Here is an 18,718-nt window from a genome sequence, read left to right as displayed (position 1 = left end):
CCCTGGCAGGAGGCCAGGGAGCAGGGCGTTTATGGGGAGTTTTCCTCTCAGAGAGGAGCAAGCCACCACCGTTAACTCCCTCATTCCCACAGCCTGCCCAGGGCTATCCCACCCCACGTGCTTGGGGACTTGGCACCTCCCGCCCCGAGGGAGCCAGGACAGCAGGACTCAGACCTGCCCTGTCCCCTCCCCTGGATCCACCACAGAGGGACAAGGGGGCTGCATGGGCACCCCACACCTCCCACCTCCTTGGTGGGGTTGCGCCCAGCAAGATTTCCTCAGCATCCCCAGAGCCAGAGGACACTGAGGATGTCTGGGGCCCAGACATGGGGCTGAAGAGGGTCAGAGACAGAGGGATTGCAGGACCCAAGGCAATGTCACTCAGGATCCGGGTTCAAGTCCCAGCTCAGTCATGGCCTAGCCAGGAAACTGGTGTGACCAGGAGTGAGCTCAGCTTCCCGATCCACATCAAACACCCAAGACTACAAGACCTCTGTGTGAGGAAAGTAAACAGGGCCTACATCTGGCCCACTACCCACCAGGCCACCCACCCCTGGGGCCTGCTGTCAGAATACCACCATAGGCCTCCTGAGAGTGAGGCTGCCCTCCTGTCTGGGTCACTGCACTTCCCTGGCCGTGTGTCCGCTTCCCTGTGTCCATCTGGGCAGGCTGTGCCTCCTTCCCTGGGAACACTGGTCTGGATGGTCCCCTGCCTAGGCCTCGGGTTACCCAATGGGGAGGCAACTGGGTGGGGGGGGACCCATTGACGCCCGTCTTGACCAGGCTCAGTGGGAGCACAGGGTGCAGGGTCCAGGCTGGACTCCCTCCCACACAGCTCCCACTACCCCCCCTATAGTCTCTGGCTTCCTCCCCCAGCTGAGCATCGCCCACCCCAGGCCTCTCGACACCTCCTAGTACAACAGACGAACCGCCCACACAGCCACACAGCCTGCCAGGCCCCCACCCGAGCCCCTGGTCAGCCAGGCAGTCTCTCCAACAGGCCTGTTTCCACAGCTGTCTGGGGGGGGGGGCAGGGGGGAGGGCTGTGGGCACCTTCTTCTGTCCCCACTGTCTCCCATACCACAGTGACATGGCTCAACCCAGAAACAATGTGCATTGCTGGCCCAGGGCCTGCCCACCCTCTGGGAAAGCAGGGGGCAGCAGACAGAGGGGTCTGGCGTGCTAAAGAATGGCACATTCCCCCATCTCCACAGCCATCCTGATCAGGCTGAGGCCAGGAGGCAGGGACTGAAGGAGCCCAGTCCCAGGAGAGGAAAGAGCGTCATGCTAGGCCTGGCTAGAGGTATGGCTGGACAGACTGAGCTGGGAAAGGCCTGATATCCTTGTGCAGGAGACAATGGAAGGAAAGAGAGGAAACCAAGTCCCCCTGCACCTGGTGGAGCCCACAGCGGAGCCCCACGGGGCCTGGGGGGGGCACTGTGTGTGCTCAGCCCATATGCAGAAACCCAAGGAGTTAACCTCCACCCAGAGCGAGACTAGCCCCTCAGGCCTCAGTCTTCTCTCCTCCAAATGGGGCCATGACCCTTTCCTCTAGGGCCAAAATGAAAGCTGAGGAGACTTGCACTTCCCACCACTCAAGCCTCCATCCCGTCCCCAGGGGACCCCAGATGTATCACCCTCCCGGGCTCAGGGCCCAGACTCTGGCAGACACAAAACTCCATTTCCTCGTGGGCACTTTAGAAACACTAAGTTTTCCAGTCTCCTGAGGGAGAGCCCAGACTTGGGGTGGCCCCTGTGCCCGTGCCCTCAGGGGTCCCCGCTTAGGCTCCCTGGTCAGGGGCATGGGTGGCCATCAGGCTGTGACCCACCCTCTCCTGCCCACCCCGGCTTCTCACAGCTCCTCAGTCAGAGATCACATCCAGTTAACAGCCCCTGAGGGACGGCGGGAGAGGCTGGCGCCTGGGGGAGGAGGCAGGCCGCTGTGTCTCATTAGTCCCCTCTAGGCTCCTCTTTCTGGGCTGCACTCTCCAGCTGCCCCACAGGTCCAAGCCCTAACCCTTGGGATCTGGGGACCTCTCCTGGCTCACTGTTCCCTGAGAACCAGGCTTCTTTCTGGAGCTGATCACAGCTTGGTTTTCATTCTGGGTTTGTGCTTGGAAAACCCCCTAGGCCTGGCTCTGACCAAGACGTTTTGCTCCAGCCTCTTGCCCAATCCCACTCTTCAGACCTCGGGTTCACCTCCATGTATCCTCCACAGTGTGAACCCCGGGGCACCCGCCAGGCAGACGAGGTAGCGGGGTTATAAGCATCTCTTGGCGGCCCACTGGCCAAGTAAACGCCAGAGCTTCAGCGCCCCCTGGTGGTTGATACTAGGAAGTGCCATAGCCCAGGCCAGAAAAGGGATGACCTGGCCCCTGGTCCTGGGGCTCAAGGTGAGGAAGGACAGTGATTGGTCTGAGTGGGTCCCGTCTCCACTCACCCACTGGCCGGACTCTCATGTACGTTCTCAGACTAGCTCCAGCACCTGAGAGGTTATGACCTCTGAATCCCGCCTCTCCACCCTTCCTCACCGTACAGCTCCAATTCACACATAGGATACTGAGGCCCAGCGAGATGGGAGCTGGGCCAGCAAGGCTGCCCAGAGCCTCACGCTGCGACCCCCATTTATTGCACTGCTTTGTCACTCACAGGGGAAGCAAATCCCTCCAAGTTCCACTCTGGCCCCAGCGGGGAATCTCATCCCTACGTTGCCAGGAAGCCTTGCCCACCCCAAGCACTCAGTAGCCAGCAGGCTCCCCGCCTTTCCTGGGGTCTGAGGCAGCTGCCCAGCCACCGGCCGTGTGGACAATGGCTTGCACCACACCAATGAAGCTGGAAGTGTCCTCAGTGTTGTGATGCCGAGTCTTCAGGGCTGTGATCACCGCCTGGGTTGGGGGGAGGGGATAGAGGGTTCTCAGCAGGGCCTGCGAAGCCATCTGAACCACACAGACCCACACCGAACCACATAGACGGTGCCGTTTCCACCCAGAGGCCAGGAAGAACAAGTTGGGGGCAGCTGGGCCTAGTGGGTCTCCTTGGAGCAGGTGGCCTGACCCAAGCTGCACAGGGGTTCAAGATGGCCCAGGCAGTGGAGGTAAAGTTCATCTGCCCCAGGCAGAGGCTGGTAGTCTACTTTTTTTTTTTTTTTTTTTTTTTTTTTGAGAGAAACAGGCTCCCCACCAAGCAGGGAGCCCTATGTGGGGCTTGATCCCAGGACTCCAGGATCATGACCTGAGCTGAAGGCAGACGCTTTAACGACTGAGCCACCCAGGTGCCCCTGGTAGTCTTACTTTTTGATGACTCGGGAGATCCGGGCCTCCTTCCTAGGACCGCCCCCATGACCCCCCCCTTATAACTCAGTTTCCTTGGCCCCCTCCCACCTGGTCAATGCCTCTCTCCAGCGTTGTTGTGTTGGGCAGAAGCTGGTTGTGAAGTCGGGGCTCCTCTACTGCCCGTTTTACATCGTAGCCAAACCACAGGTTATGGATGATGGCCTGGAGGGCAAAGGGATGGGGTCAGCGTGGCCCAGGGGCAGGGGCTGGAGGGGACAGGTAGATGGCACGTACCAATGCGGTGGCCGTAGTGATGTGCGTGCCCCCAGAGGCACCTACCACCATGCGGACCTGGCCATCCTGGCCCACGAGGATCGCCGGACACATGGATGAGAGGGGCTGCTTCCCTGTAGTCACCAGATGGGCAGGCAGGGACAGAGATGCTGGTCAGCTGCCTGCCCAGGGCACCAGCCGTCTCTTGGCCCAAGTCCCTCCCCGCCCCGCACCTGGTTTGATGAAGTTGGCTGGGGAAGGGGGCACCCCAAACTGGTTGGTGATGTTGGGGGAGCTGAAGTCATCCATCTCATCATTGAATATGATCCCGCTGACCTTTGAGCGTACCTTGGAACCGAAGCTGCAGACCAGCCAGATCAGACAACTGGGCCAGATCCAGCCCCTGCCCCACCCAGCCGCCACCCACCCACTGAAGCTCTACCCAGCCCAGGGAGACTGAGGGCAGGTGTTCTACCAAGGTGGGGCCTCAGTTTCCCCACCATGAAAGGGGTTGATGGAGCTCCCTCCTGGGAGACACAAGCAGCCCCTGGCCCACCCAGGGCCACCAAGCAGCCCTACTAGAGGTTGATGGTGCTGGTGGCGGACACAGCGCTGCCATCCTCTGCAACCACGGACAGGTGGGCCGTGCCACCATCATCAGGCGTGTAGAACTCAGGCTCATAGTAGGAGGTCGGGTGAGTGGTGCTGTCAGAGATCCGGGCCCGGAGCTGAGCGGCAAAGAACTCGGAGCTCATGTTGCGGACCACCTGCCGAGACCCCAGAGCTGGCCTGAGGAGGTGAGGGGGGAGGATGGGGAGGGGGCACAGGCTTGTGCGAGCAGCTCTTGGGAAGCCCCCAACATGGCCCTGACCACAACCCTCCTGCACCCCCAACCTCACGTAGCCCGTCCGATCCCCTTTCCAGGCTCTGCCTCAGCTGCAGTCCAGCAACTCTAAGCATTGATCTGTCTACCCCACAAGCCCCCACTCTGGCTGCATTCAACCTTTCATTCATTCATGGAGCTTGTACTACATGCCTGATCAACAGGGAAGACATATATGGGTCCCTGCCCTTCTGGCAGGGATGATAAAGGGAGGCAGGGACATGCTGGAGAGAACAAGCCAGGTAAAGGGGATAGAGAAGGACCAGATGGGAGCGGAATTGTCAGGGAGGGCTTCTCAGAGGAGGTGATGTCTGAAAAGAGGCCTGAATGAGGCCTGGTGGTAAATGCAAAGGCCCTGAGGCAGGCCTGTGAGTGACAGGCAAAGGGTGAATAGGGTCCAAGAGAGAGGTGGTAGGAGACATTAGCTGGGGGTTATCCCAATAAGTCTTCAGAGGCCCTATAAGGAGTCTGGCTTTTGCTTTGAGCCACCCGGGCCTGGGACAGAGGAAGGAGCACACCAGCAGTTCACAGGATCCCTCTGGCAGCTGTGTGGGGGTGTAGTGTAGAACCCAACTGGGAGGCTATGGCATCAACCAAGTGAGAGACGGGGGTGGTGCGGATGGGAGAGAAATCAATGGCCCCAAAGCCTTCGGTGCAGAGAGGCCATTTAACTGTGGAGGCTGACACTGAGGAAGGGACAGTGAAGGTGGACAGTCAGGAGCTTGATTTTGGAGACATGCCTTTTCCTGTTGCAGATGGGTATGGATCCGTGTGTGTGGAGTGCATGGGCAAGACCAGGCTGAGGATAAACAGGGAGCCCTCAGCCTCCAGTCGCTGCTTCAACCTGTGCGCATGAACAGGATCCCCATGGTGATAAGGACAAAGAGGAGAGGAGAGGAGACAGGAGCCAGCAAGAAAAGCCCCTGGGGACCGAGCAAAGAAAATGCCTCCAGAATTTTCCAGCAACACCCCACAGGGAAAATTTTCAGCCTGAATCTACTCCCAAGAAAACAGAAAGTCAAATCCAGGATGTGGGATGGTTCTGCAGGACAGCCGCCCTGGGCTTTAAAAAGCAGCAAAACACCCCAGACATCTGTTGTAGGTTCAGAGACTAGAGGGACAGAACAGAAACTGCGAGGGATGAGTCTGATGGGCTCTGGACCTAAACAACCCTGGGACCCTCGGGAACACAGGAGTCTAATGGGCCAGGTCCTCTCGAAGGCAGTATGGAGGTCTCTCTCAGTCTCGGGAGCTACAACCCAAAGTGCGATATCAGGGACTGACCATCTGATACCCAAAGAGCACACACATGTCAATAAAAAGGGGTGGATGGAAGCATGGAGAGAGGAAGGGGATGGGGCAAAATGTCCACAACTCGGCAAAAGGAAAAGGTGAGGAAAGGAGGTGGTGAACTGAACTGTGTGAGATGCTGCTGAGGGGGGCCCAGAGGGGAAACTGAGGCTGGACTCTTGAGGGGGGTGGAGTGAGGGGTCCTGGCAGGGGGGAAGTGGAGCGAGGAGGGCAGAGCCTGATGGGGAGAGGGCCGAGAAAGGGATGGAGAGGCCCAGTGTGCCCTGAGTGGAAGCAGAGGAAGGGGAGGCAGCAGCCACAAGCAGATGCCTCTTTCCAGAACGACCTGTCAGAAAGGGCAGGATGGGAATGCTGGAGGGAGCGCAGGGCTGCAGGAAAGGCTGAATTGGCAGGTGGAGGAGCAGAGGGGCCAGCCTCAGCCAGGTCGGCAGGGGCGGGGGCTGCAGAGAGAGACGGAGGCAATGCAGTGGCCTCGGGGGATGAGTCGCCAGGTCCCTGAAGGCCACGGGGAGTAGCATGAAACGGTCCTCAGGAAAGAAGAGAGATCCAGGAGAGCAGAGGGGCAGCTGAGAGACACAGGTCCGTGTGAGGGGGTCTGCAGGTCTACCCCAGAATGGGGGATCCAAGTAGGTAAAGGGGGCACCCATGATGGGAGGCTCAGTGAAGGCTCAGCCTGGAACTGGGGTATTTGGCTATGAGTGGGTCGGGCTGTGCAGGGCCTGGGTGGGGATCAGGGAAGGGTTAGCTGCTGGGTGTGACCAATAAGCTGGTGGCTGAGGCCTCTGCCACCCAGACCCCCCCCCCCCCCCCCCCCATCCTCCTCATGACCCTCGAGGGTTACGATGCCCCTACGTACTCCTCAGCTCAGCAGTGAACACTCCAAAAGCTTCCAGACCAAGGGTACAGCCCCCAAGGTGTGAGCTTGGCCAGGGATAGGGGCCACTAATTACTCATTGCCGACTCGTCACACTGCAAGCTCCCTGTGGCAGAAGGCTGAACTCGGGGTCACCAGTCCATCCCAGCACACGGTAGGCCCACCACCAAAGTCGGTGGTAGAAATGGATTCATTCAGCATGTGTGAGGTTGGGGTGGCCCCAGGGAACCATTGTGGCACCTCCATGAGAGGCCCCTCCCCACCCATCGTGGACCTCTTACCGCCCCTGCCTCTTACCGCCATCACATCGACAAACTCCGGGTCCCCAAGCAGGGTCCTCTTGGCATAGGCGAACCGGAAGGCCTCCACAATGCGGTGGTAAGTCAGACCCTTCTGCTCGGGGGTTTCCACACACTTGCCCGGGAGAAGTTGTACCCTGATGGAGCAGAGATGGGACACACCGGCAGTCCCAGGGCCCTTGGGACACCCCAGCTCGGCCAAGACAGCTGAGTGTTCCAGGGTAGGCTCACACCTCCCTGAATCTCTTTGCTTGGCCCAGCTTGAGAAGGGGAACGTTGAATAATGACCAGTGGACACTTTGGAGGAATGGAAGGATGGAATGAGGCAAGGGACCCCCGGACCTGGGCCTCAAATGTCCAGCTAGAAGGGCGACCCAGTCTTACCCAGTCCCAGAAGACCACTTAGATTTGTCAGACAGATCCTCTGGACCAGCCCCCCCCGCACCCACTAGCTGTGAACTTCCCAGCACTGGGTAACTTGGCAAGGCAGACAGACCCTGTCACCCCTAAAGCCCTTGCAGGGGCTGGTCCCAGCCCGGGATGCTGCTCCACACCGTTTTTACTTCCCAACCACTCCTCTTCCTCCCTTAGCCCCTGACACCCCCAACCCCTACAGGGTCGTGGTGGGACAGCTCACCCTTAAGGATGTTGAGAGAATAAGAGCCAGCACCGGGCCACTGAGCGGGGCGCTGGGCACGTAGAGATGGGAGTCCCCAAGGCTGATGTTCAGGGGGTTCTCGATCAGCCTGGCACGGTAGTCGTTGAGGTCCTTGGCGGTCATGATGCCCCCTGATGCCAAGAGCAGCTCAGTGGGGGGACATGGGGAACGGGGCCCCAAATCCGAGGGGAGGACAAGATCATCCAACTGAAAGCCCTCGCCCAACCTGGAGGGTCCCTGCCCCTCCCCCTCCCCACCCAGCCCCACCCCCCCAGTCCCTCTGTGCTCCCCAAAAGATGCCTCCTCCCCATCGCCCAGGCTCAGGCCAGCTGCCCTCCACCCGTTTGCCCCACCGGCCTCCAGGTCTACCTCCTCTTCCCCTGGCACCCAAGAGTCCTCTTCCCTAAGTGGAAAATACCGGCTCCTATCTCCCCCCTGCCCAGTCCTCTCTGCCGGAGACTAATGGGTGGGTCAAAGGAGGCTCTTAATTCTACAGGAAGTGGGCTCCAGACAGACCAGGTTGTTTACATACAGGCTAATTTCCTGCCCCAGTGCTAAAGGTCAGCATGCTAATCACACTCTTCTGCGTCTCTGATAAAAAGAACAGTATGAAGAAATCCACACTGGGGACGGAGAGAGCAGCGCAGGCTGCCTGGCTGAAATCCATCAGAAGCTGTCCCTGCTCGCAGCTCCTCCCAGGCCCTCTCTCGCCAAGCCCACCCGCATCTGCTGCGACCCTCAGGGATAGTTAAAGCTCACCCTCTCTGGGCCTTGGCCTGTTCCATCTGCCAGGAATGCTCTTCTTCCTCTCTCCGACCTCATCTGGAGTTCATGTACTACCACCTCTGGGAAGTCCTCCCAGACCTGCATGTCAAGGCTCCCTCAGTCTGAGCTCCTACCTGGGCCTGCATTTATCCATTGAGAACTTTTCTCTCCTGAACTCTGAACTGCACTGGTCTCTCAGTCATGACTTAACCAAGATCTGTAGATTCTTGTGACCTGTCACTAGGTGCAGACGTCTCCTTGACACCCACCCCTCCACCAGATGCTGCTGAGGGCCTAGAGTCTGGGCCACAGCAGGACCAGAGGACCTAAGACCTCTGAGCTCTGGCTCAGGGTTCCTTCCCCAGGGCCGCTGAGGTTGCCCACTCACCAGCATCCTGAATGTCCTTGATAATCTGGGCTGTGAGGCTCCCGTTGTAGAAGGCTTGGGCTCCCTCCAAGGCCAGTGTCTCGTACGTGTCTGCCAACCGTGGCAAGGTCAATTTGTCCCCTTCCCGCAGCACTTTCCCATTGCGGCAGAACACCTCACTGGGGCAGAGAGGCTCCTGTGAGGCTGGCAGGCCGGCTGGATTAAGTCAGTCACTTCCCACCCAATCACACACGAGATCGAAGGACAGTGAGCAGGGCACCTGGGATAAGCCTCTGCCTTCGGCTCAGGTCATGATCTCAGGGTCCTGGGATCAAGCCCCGCATCAGCTCTCTGCTCAGCAGGGAACCTACCTCCTCCTCTCTCTGCCTGCCTCTCTGCCTACCTGTGATCTATCTCTCTGCCAAATAAATAAATAAAGTCTTTTAAAAAAAGACAGCGAGCACCCTTCCACGGGTGTGTGACCCTCATCCTCTGGTGTCCAGCCCATGCCTCCTAGAGCCCCTGCCACTCAGGACACACAAGCTTGGGAAGGCACCAGGCTCAGAATGTGATCCCATGCACATTGGGAAAGGTTCCTGTATCCTAGACCTCAGCCCTCCATCAGCACAGGTTCCTGAAAGCACCCTGCCAGTCATTCACAGCTTGCAGGGAATCTTGGGCCATGTCTGCCCAGCCTGTGGCCCAGGGCAGGCCAAACCCCCCCAAGACATACCACAGGGCAGGCCGCTGCTCTCGATGACTGCCCCGACTTTTCTCCAGCGCTGCCGCCAAGCCCTTCCCCACAGGGAAGCCCCTGCGGGCCAGCTGGATGCTGGGCTGGAAGAGGCGAGCCCAGGGCAGCCGCCCGTGCCGCTGGTGGGCCAGTTCATAGCCTCGGATCTCACCGGGAACCGCCACTGACAGGCCCCCTGCATAGGGACAGGGACACACACACAGTTAGTGGCTCTAGTCTGGGGACACCGGGAGGGGTACTCTCTCAGGCCACATCCTAGGCACAGTCCCCAAATGGGATCAGTGAGGTTTTGGAAAGAAATGGCATTGTCCTATCTGGACTCAGCAGGCAAAAGTGTAGATGGTTAGGGACATGCAAAGGAGGCCACAGGTCAGGGAGAGGTGGTTCCTTCTCCTGAATTCTGCTGTCCAGGGATGAGATGACTGCCTCTGCGGGGGTGGCCACCGGGTTTGAAATCCTGTGCCAGGCCACAGCTGCACACAAGACTGTGGGGAAGCCAGACCCCTGCCATCTCTCAGTCTGAGCTTCTTCACCCACAGGCTCACGGGGTCCACCAGAACCCACAGAAGTTCCCAGTGCAAGCCCGGGGCCACCCTGACATTGAGCCAGTTCCAAGGCAAGACCTCTACCTTTCTCCCTTCTACTGTCTCAGAACCAGGACCTGAGCCCAAACCCCTGCCCTTTACAGTCTCTGGGCCTTAGTTTCCCCATCTGACCACTCCTCAGAGGAGCCCACAGTTCCACTGGAAACACCTGTAGACCCTGGTCCCCACCCACTCCCACGGCCCACCATGCCCTAAATTAGATACTGGTGCAGAAAGGTACAGCCACGGCCCCCACTCCCAGACACCCTCTTGTTTCCACCCCTGAATGACAAGGGCCATCTCAGCTACCCCCAGACTAGGCAGTCTAGGTTCATAACAACCTGAAGCTGGGCACGAGAGCCAGGATATTAGGATCTGCATGTCTGCACATCTCAGAAGGTCTGACATCCAGCCCGTAATTCCTGCCACCTTAGATAAATGCCTCCCTGACCTTGGGCCAATCAGGCCTCACACCACCCTGCTCGCCAAAGCCACCACTGACCCCTATACTGGCAGACCCAGGTCTCCTCTCAAGTTCACCTTACCTGGTCCATCACTCCTGCTGGGTCACCTGTGCATCCCACCTGCCAGGCTCTCCTAGAGTCTCTGTTCTCTACTACCCCCCAGATCAGAGCTTGAACTGGAACTTGACGTTCCATTATGTGCTCACAACTCCACATTTACTTTCTAGCCTGGCCTGCTCCTCTGATGGGCAGACCTGAGGACGCGGCTGCCCATGCCTAAAAGGCATCTCTAACTCAACACGCTCAAAACGCAATTCCTGACTATCTCCCAAACCCATTCCCCACAGCCTTGCTGTTCTCTGCTAGGGCTGCCCCCTCTTTCTGGATGCAGATCGAACACCAGTCATTCAGGACACTTGGCATATGTGTCACACCCAACCTATCAGCAGACGCATAGGCTCCCCACGCCAGGTATGTTGAGTACCAACCACCTCCCAACACCATCTTCTCTCCCTCAATATTGTGGTGACCTCCTGACAGGTCACCTCACGGGCAGGCCGCGCGCTCTCTGGCCCTTCTGCAGCAACCCAAGGGGTTAAGTCCGACCTACCCCAGATCCACCCCCACAAACACCCCAAGAGACACTGCTCCCTCTCTCCGACAAGAAGCAGGGTCTTCGCAATGACCCATGAGGTCTGACGCCATCTGAGCCATTCTGACCCTGGGGTCAGCCAGTGCAGCCTCGCTGGTTCCCACATGGGCCACTTGCTTTGGCCCCAGACACCCCTACAGCTCCCCTCACTCCAATCCAGCCTCTGGGTCTTTGCTTAGTCAGCCCGTCCCCGAGCGTGCTGTACTTGGTGAATCGATGCCATCCGGCTCTTCCCTGCCTCTGCTATCCTGGCTCGACTGGGCCACAGATTTCAGAATTCGCCTGTTGCCTTTGCTTTGTCCCCTGGCTTGGGGAACAGCCCCTGACATTTTAAGAGGTGCCCAACTAGTCCTGGTTAAATAAATGTATTCCAAGTGCCCCTAAGGTGCTAAGCCTGTAAGATTCCAGTGAATTTCCTTTCTACCCATTCAGAGGTTCCCAAGGGATATAGGAATTCAAACAAAGACTCTGTAGGTTGGAGAGGACTCCAAGGGGGCGGGGCTACCCGCAGGGCCCCGCCCACCGCCCAGGGCTGAGGAGCAGAACCTGCAGTTGGAGATGGGACCAGTTAACGCCAACAGCCAGAACTTCCTGCTTCCAACCTCCTAGCCTGCAACCCGTTTGAGTCCTTGGAAGCAGCACCCTCTGGTGGCCACTGGCTTCCCCGCAGCTGCATGGGAAAATTGGGGGCCTCTTCTCCGCATAAGACTTTGTTAAAAAAGAGACTTGTCTCTTGAGAGCTAGCCCCACAAATGAACGAACAAATGAATGACTTGGATGCCTTTGAAAAACACAGGGTTTCAACAGCCCAGGTCCAATTTTGGCCTCAGCACCATCCAGCTGTGTGAGCTCAGTTGGTTTGCACTACCTCTCTGGACCTGTAAAATGAGAATCAACACAGCACTTCCCTGGACTCCCAAGCATACAAGGGAGGATTCAAGAGGCTCACTGGCGAAAAGGGCTGAGCAAAGTGCTGGCCCCAGTGACCCACGGTATGTGCTAGCCGTTGAAACAATTATTCTCTCTGTTTACTAATACTGGGTGGCTCTGGAGGGACCTGACCCGAAAATAACTGAAGCTCCACCTCTTTTTCCCTCCATGATGATGGTCTGGACTGTTCATTACGGGAGGGTGTTGTGGGGCCAGGAAGGGATGGGTACAGTGGGCATCAGCCTATCCAGAGCTGTCCCCAGCCCTAGAGGCCCATGCCTTCACCAGTAGCTCAGCCCAGCTCTGCACCCACACCCTGACTTTGCACCTCACCTTCCTGTGATTGCTCCGAGCTATTGAACATGCTGTCAAAGGCCAGCCCCGGGGCCACCTCGCGGGCATTGATGATCTCAACTTTTCCTGGAAGGAGAAGCAGGGAGGGTAATCCAGACCCACACCAACCCTCCTCACCCAAGGGTGTGAGCCCAGGGGCCGCCCAGCCCTGCCTGCCCCCAGCCCAAGTCCAGCCTGAGCTAGACAGCGGCTGCCATTCACCCCCCCCCCCCCCCCCGTTCCCGGGGGCACTCACGTGTGGTGCTGTTGTAGATGGTGAGGAACAGGCCGCCCCCGATGCCCATGCTGTGGACGTTCATGAGCCCCACGCACAGGAGGGCCGCGATGGCAGCGTCCACCGCCGAGCCGCCTTCCCTCAGCACATCCCTACCCAGGGCACATGGGGGCAGTGAGCATCTGCGGGCTCCCCGATGCGGGCACCTGCCACCCACCTCCATCCACCCTGTCAGGCCACCCTGCCCAAAGCAGGAGGGAAGAAGAGCCCCCAGTTCTGCATAGAACTCTCAAGCCAATGGGCTTGTATGGTCTTCCTTTTCAAGCAAACAGATGAACATGCATTTTATAATAGAAAGAAAATGGGAAAATTGTTACTTTTATCGACAACACTTTTTTTTCCTGTTTAAGTCTCTAAGTGGGAACTGATCTTTGTAAATAATGTGAGACAGGGGTCGAAAATAGCATAAAACAACAGTTGATCCAAAGAGATGGAGATTCTTAGGTCTGAGAAAAAGGGGCTCAGCTGGGCCCTGGGAAACCCACACCCTGCTCTTGGAGTCAGTGTCCCCTTCTCCCCTTCTCGCCTTCAGAGGCTGCTGAGAAGTTCCAAGGAAAGGACACGCAGCTCCATGTGAATCAGTCACCCCTTGTCCAGGTAGCTCAGGGACAGTTGGGGAAACTGCATCTCAGGGGGATGAGGGTCTGGGCCAGATCCACTTGCAGTGGTCCTCCTGGGTTCCCATGCCCTGCCTGCTCACCTCCCGATCTCCGAGCAATGCTTGGCATCTGCAGCCACGGCCGCCCTGGGGTAGACATGGTTGTGTGTCTTGGAGGCTGAGGGCAGCCAAACGCACAGGCCAATGATGAGGAAGAGCACGAGCACCACGGCCACCAGGACCAGAAACACATACTTCCTCTTCATGGCTCTGCAGGCCCTGTTGGGGGTGGGGGGTGGAGGATAACAGAGTCAGGGGCCTACCACTGGCCTGCCTCTGGGCACATCCTGACCCTCACCTTCACAGGGCACAGCCCAAGATGAAGTCTCAGAAACATCCCTGTGTCTCCTTCCAGCCCCCAGACCTTTGCTCATGCCATTCCCTCCACCAGAAACTCCTGACCCCATCTGTGCCCTCCCAAACCTCCCTGCTTATCCTCAAGGCCGCATTCCAGTAAGGACCCCATGTCCAACAGAACCCTCTTCTGGAAGCCCCCAGATTCCGTGTGCCCCTGCTTCTACACAGCCTCATCTATCCCCCAAACTGGGAGCCATGGCCAAGTGTAGAAGTCCATGAGGGGCAAGCCTGGTCTGATTCCTTCTGTGACCCCCACCTCAGCCCAGAGCCAGGCACCATCCATGGGCCCTCCCAGAGTGTCCTGCCACAGACTGTGGGGTTCAGAGAGAGGACCCCCCTGGTCTCCTCCTGTAATCGTTAGCTGAGGGCAACAGAGCAGGTACCTACCTTTCTCAGGGGATGGGAGCCCCACGCCTTGCCTGCAGAGGTGGCTGCAAAAATGGGGCAGTGGGGACGGGGGTTGGCTGAAGCCGTTGATGAGATAACGGGGGTCTCCCTCACACACGGCAGGTGCCTGTGGCCGCAGGATCTGCTCCAGAGAGACACCACAACCACGTAGCCTCCTGGTTTTCCTGAAAACTGAGATAGCATACCTGAAACACCCCGAGTCTATTCCCCCACCCCGGGAGCTCCGTGAGGTTCCTCGACCTCCAAATGAACTCTAGGGTTGAAGAGGAGGCTGTCAACTGCTCTCACGTTTGTGGGAGATCTCCAGGCACAGCCGAGAGAGGGTTCACCCAGAACGGGGCCCGGGTTCAGTGGTGTGAGTGTCATATGACAAAGTGGTGAAGCCCACGTGTCCCTGGCCAAGGGGATGGGGCGTGCAGGCTGGGGAGCAAGCTCAGCCCATCTGAGTCTTGCCCCCTCCTCTGATGTGGGGCCCTGGGCAGGTCACTGACCACCTGTCCAGTACGAATGGCTGAGGCATCCTGCAGGGGGATGTTGTGGAGGGTAAGTGACTTGGAAAGGGTGGGGTGCTCGGGGAGCATTAGCTGTAATTGTCACTGGCTACCAGAGTGATGCCCTGGAGGCCTGGACAGGGGGAGTCAGCGAGGGGGGTTTGTGGGCAGAAGGAAGCTGGTCTGCTTCCTGCTCACTGTTTCCCTGTTGGCTCCTTTCCCGGTTGTGCAGGGAGAGACAACAGTGAGCTTTTGGGTCCCTGGCGTGTTGGCAGCAGGCAAGGGGTGTGATCCCCGCAAGGAGGGACAGTTTTGGTTACAGGCGCAATCTCGGTTACCTCCGGGGGTCAAGGGGTATCTCCCAACAAACCCCAGGCTGGGACTCCTCTGGTTCACTCTGCCTCTGTTCCGAGGGCCTAAGCTCCAGGGCCAGAAGTGGTGTCCCAGCAATGGTCTAGGAATGGAGTCTCACCCCACGTCAGGGACATCCAGAAGGGCTTTCCCCTCCCAGGCTCAGTGGGCAGCCACAAAGCAGACACTACCCTACAGCGCCAGGAGGATTCTAGCTGGTCTCTTCTCTTCTCTCACCTTGACTGAATCCTTTCTGGTGGGACTTCTGCAAAGCCTCCTCCCCACACTCCCTACTGTCAGTGTCACCTGCTCCTTAGTCCTCCAGAAAGCAGCAGAAGGCTCTCTCCAAAGTGCCAAACAGATCCTCCCCCCCCTGCCACTGTCCCGGGGACAGTCTATGCCCTCTGCCTTCCAGCAGGCCTGATGGGCTTCGGAGCACACCCCAGGGGGGCTGGAGCAGGGTTAAGGATTTCTGGTAGAGACAGCTGTGCTGGAGGTCCAAGGGGCCTTAGGAGCTGGGCCAGGAACACAGAACTTCCCCATCACATGTGGTGGGGGTGGGTGGGGTAGGGCAGAGGTCTTCCCAGCATGGGCACAGCCACACCTGCCAAGAAGGCCCTCTAGCCCATCCACTAGGCACCTTGGGGACATTGCCTCATTTCTCCCAGCCATGGGGCTATTGGCCAAGACCCCCCTTCAGGGCCCTCTTTTCTCCCCTCCGGCCTCTGTAGTGTCCAGTCCAGCCATGACTTCCTGTGGTCTATACTCCAGTCTCTTCTGTCTGTCCATCTCTGTCTATCCATCTATCCACTCAAGGGCTCAAGTGGGCTTCCGAAGGGATAGGAGGCACCCAGCAAGGCTCAAACTGCCAGGGAGTATGGTTAGGGGTGGACAGCACTGACCCCCAACCTCTGCTCCCTGGACAGGACAACAGGGAGGCCTAGCCAAGCCCTGCAGGCTGATATCTCCTGCCCTGCGGAAGACACCCTGCAGGGGACTGGGCTTCCGTTTCCCACCATCCTCCCATACCCCACATTTTTCTCAAAGACTTACTAAAATAACGTCCAAGCCCAGAGGCATGGCTCTTACCCAAGTTGGTTTCAGGAGGGGAAACTGAGGCCAGGCACAGCACTTGGCCTCACACCCCCACCCCACTCCTCATGACCCTAATGGGCTTACCTGAGGCCTGGGATTGGCAGGGGCCCAAAAAAAAAAACTCCCTGTTCCTCAGAAGAAGGTCTGGGCTGGGACACAGCCAGATTTGTCTGCCTGGGAAAGTCTGGGCCACAGCTCCGGCTGCCCCCCCCCCCACTGCCAGGAGTGGCCCAGAGCCACGCCTGCAGCCCCTGCAGAGCCCCTCAGGGGGGCCTCTGGACTGGGACTGGGATCTGGGGGAGGGTACCTCCAAGGAGGAGCAGAGGCAAGAAAGGGGCAGGAGAGGGCCAAGGAACTCTCTTGCTCACCTAGTCCCCGAGGGGGCAAGCGGCTTGCCGGGGGACGCCCAGCAACCCCATGGGGCAGTTGAAGGTGTCTGAGTAGGGTGGAGAATAGACTGTCCTCTAAAAGATCAAGCCTGTTTGGGAGGACAGCCCCAGAGTCTGACGTCATGGCAGCAGGGAGGCGCAGTGATTCAGCCTGTCCCTAAGTGACTAAAGTTCACACAGTCCTGGGAGGGCCCTGGGCGGGAGATAGAAGAGGTGCTGTGACAGCAGGGACTCTTGGGGTCCCCATGACAACGGACAGTACAGTATGGAGCAGTCAGTGAGGAGTGTGGCCCCAGCAGGGAAGGAGAGGTGCGGTGACAGAGGCAGAAGGTCCCCCGCTCTCTTGGATTTGGTACCCCTCAAAGGGCAAATCCACTGGCAAGTGCCCTGCCAGCAAGCCCTGGGCTGGGTACCCCCCCCCCTGGCTCATTCTGTCACTGTTCAGAGCATCTGAACTCCAAGGCCAAACATGATGGCCTTGAACCAGGACCTGAGAGCCCTTACCACACAGCTCAGGCAGATGCCAAGGGTGCCTTCCTGGAACACAGCCTGAGGCCTCGAGTCCAGACCAGTTGCACTGGCTACGCAGGAATGTTAGTGCCTCGGGCCCAAGAAACCACCTGAGCAGCCTGGAAAGGGGGAAAGGGCCCAGAGAGGGCCAGAGCTGCTGCAAATCACTGCCAGCAGCACACACCTGGTCAGCCCATACCTGCCCCCAAGGTGCTGTGTCCCTGACCAGCCCAACAACAAGATCTTGAGCCAGGAACGGATCCGTCGTGCCCAGCCCAGGGGAACTTGGACTCTGCTTCCCATTTCCCTTTGGCTTCCACTTGCCAAGAATAAGGATGAGCCACTCCTCGAGTCAGGACTCCTTCCCTGGTCCCCCAACTGGTGCATCTAGGCTGCCTGGGAGCCCCCCAGCCTCCATCTGGAATGCTTAATCCATGACCATCGTACAAGGCTGTGCCAGCTGCTAAGCAGGAAGAGAGACAGAGGCTGACCGGGTATGGCTGCCCACACTGGGTCACACAATCAAAACAAGTCTTGTCCTCTCACCCCCTGCCCTTGAGCAGGCCTGGGATGAAATCCACAGAAAAATGCATTCCTATGCAAATGCAATCCTCCATGGCCCCAGGATGGGGGCGCCATGACTAAGCTTTTCCCCTGGACATTACCTGCAGACCAGGATGACTGAGAAGATGGACAGGGCAGGAGCCAGGGACCAAGACCCATGACCCCGTCCCTGAGGGCTAAATGCCAGCAAGGATGTCAGGGGATTTGCATAGCAGGGCAGTCAGCTAGGAGGGGTCTATAGTGGAGAGACTTGGGGCTCTGTCCCTTGTCTGAGCCTGCTCAGCAATTTCCGCCCGCCTGGGAAGGCATAAGACATGGCAGTATCTGCGGCAGCAGGAGGGTAGGAAGAATGTGTGGGGGGGAGGGGTGTGCACGCCTGGGTGGCTCAGCCGGTTAAGTGTCTGCCTTCAGCTCAGGTCATGATCCCAGGGTCCTGGGATGGAGCCCCACATCCAGCTCCCTGCTCGGCAGGAAGCCTGCTTCTCCCTCTCCCAGTCCCCCTGCTTCTGTTCGCTCTCTCGCTGTGTCTCTCTCTGTCAAATAATAAATAAAATCTTAAAAAAAAAAAAAAATGTGTTAGTGGGCAAAGGGTGGCCTAAACCCCACAGGTGATCCCAACAGGAAACTCCTGACCTGGGGCAAGATGGGGGTGGGATGGGGGGTGGAGAGCTGCCTGGGGGCACAGACAGAAGCCTAGCAGCAGCCGTAGGTTCCAGGAAGGGGAGTCAGGAGGCAAGGAGTCTCATTAAAGGCTGTGCCAAGGAGGGCGTGATGGGGGCGTCCAGGTGGCTCACTCGGTTTAAGCGTCGGACTGACCGGCTCGGATCATGATCTTCAGGTCCTGGGATACAGAGCCTGAGTTGGGCTCCCGTGCTCAGCAGGGAGTCTGCTTGTCCCTCTGCCCCTCCCCCCCGCCGCCCTGTTTTCTTGAGCTCTCTCAAATGAATAAATAAAATCCTAAAAAAAAACAAAAAAACAAAAAAACACCCAAGGGGCGCCTGGGTGGCTCAGTGGGTTAAAGCCTCCACCTTCGGCTCAGGTCATGATCCCAGGGTTCTGGAATCGAGCCCCACATCGGGCTCTCTGCTCCACGGGGAGCCTGCTTCCTCCTCTCTCTGCTGCTGCCTTTCTGCCTACTTGTGATCTCTCTCTCTGTCAAATAAATAAATGAAATCTTCAAA

General features: G+C 58.3%; 1 protein-coding gene across 1 annotated transcript; it reads right to left on the bottom strand.

Moving 5' to 3' along the window:
- Positions 1-2,552: 2,552 nt before the first annotated feature.
- LOC123394847 (glutathione hydrolase 1 proenzyme-like) lies at positions 2,553-16,627 on the bottom strand. Its single transcript, XM_045089563.1, is given in 16 exon segments — positions 2,553-2,885; positions 3,381-3,494; positions 3,567-3,679; positions 3,779-3,906; positions 4,125-4,312; positions 6,911-7,024; positions 7,027-7,049; positions 7,550-7,565; positions 7,568-7,701; positions 8,724-8,881; positions 9,436-9,631; positions 12,420-12,506; positions 12,676-12,806; positions 13,415-13,591; positions 14,117-14,308; positions 16,443-16,627. Coding segments are annotated over 14 exon segments (1,713 nt in total). The 5' UTR covers positions 13,579-13,591; positions 14,117-14,308; positions 16,443-16,627; the 3' UTR covers positions 2,553-2,738.
- Between the last annotated feature and the right edge of the window lie 2,091 nt (positions 16,628-18,718).

This window comes from Mustela putorius, unplaced genomic scaffold, assembly GCF_011764305.1.
Source record: "Mustela putorius furo isolate JIRA1106 unplaced genomic scaffold, ASM1176430v1.1 tig00000078_pilon_pilon_pilon, whole genome shotgun sequence".
Classification (NCBI taxonomy): domain Eukaryota; kingdom Metazoa; phylum Chordata; class Mammalia; order Carnivora; family Mustelidae; genus Mustela; species Mustela putorius.
The sequence above is the reverse complement of the archived record's forward strand: the minus strand, read 5'-3'. Positions and strand labels throughout refer to the sequence as shown.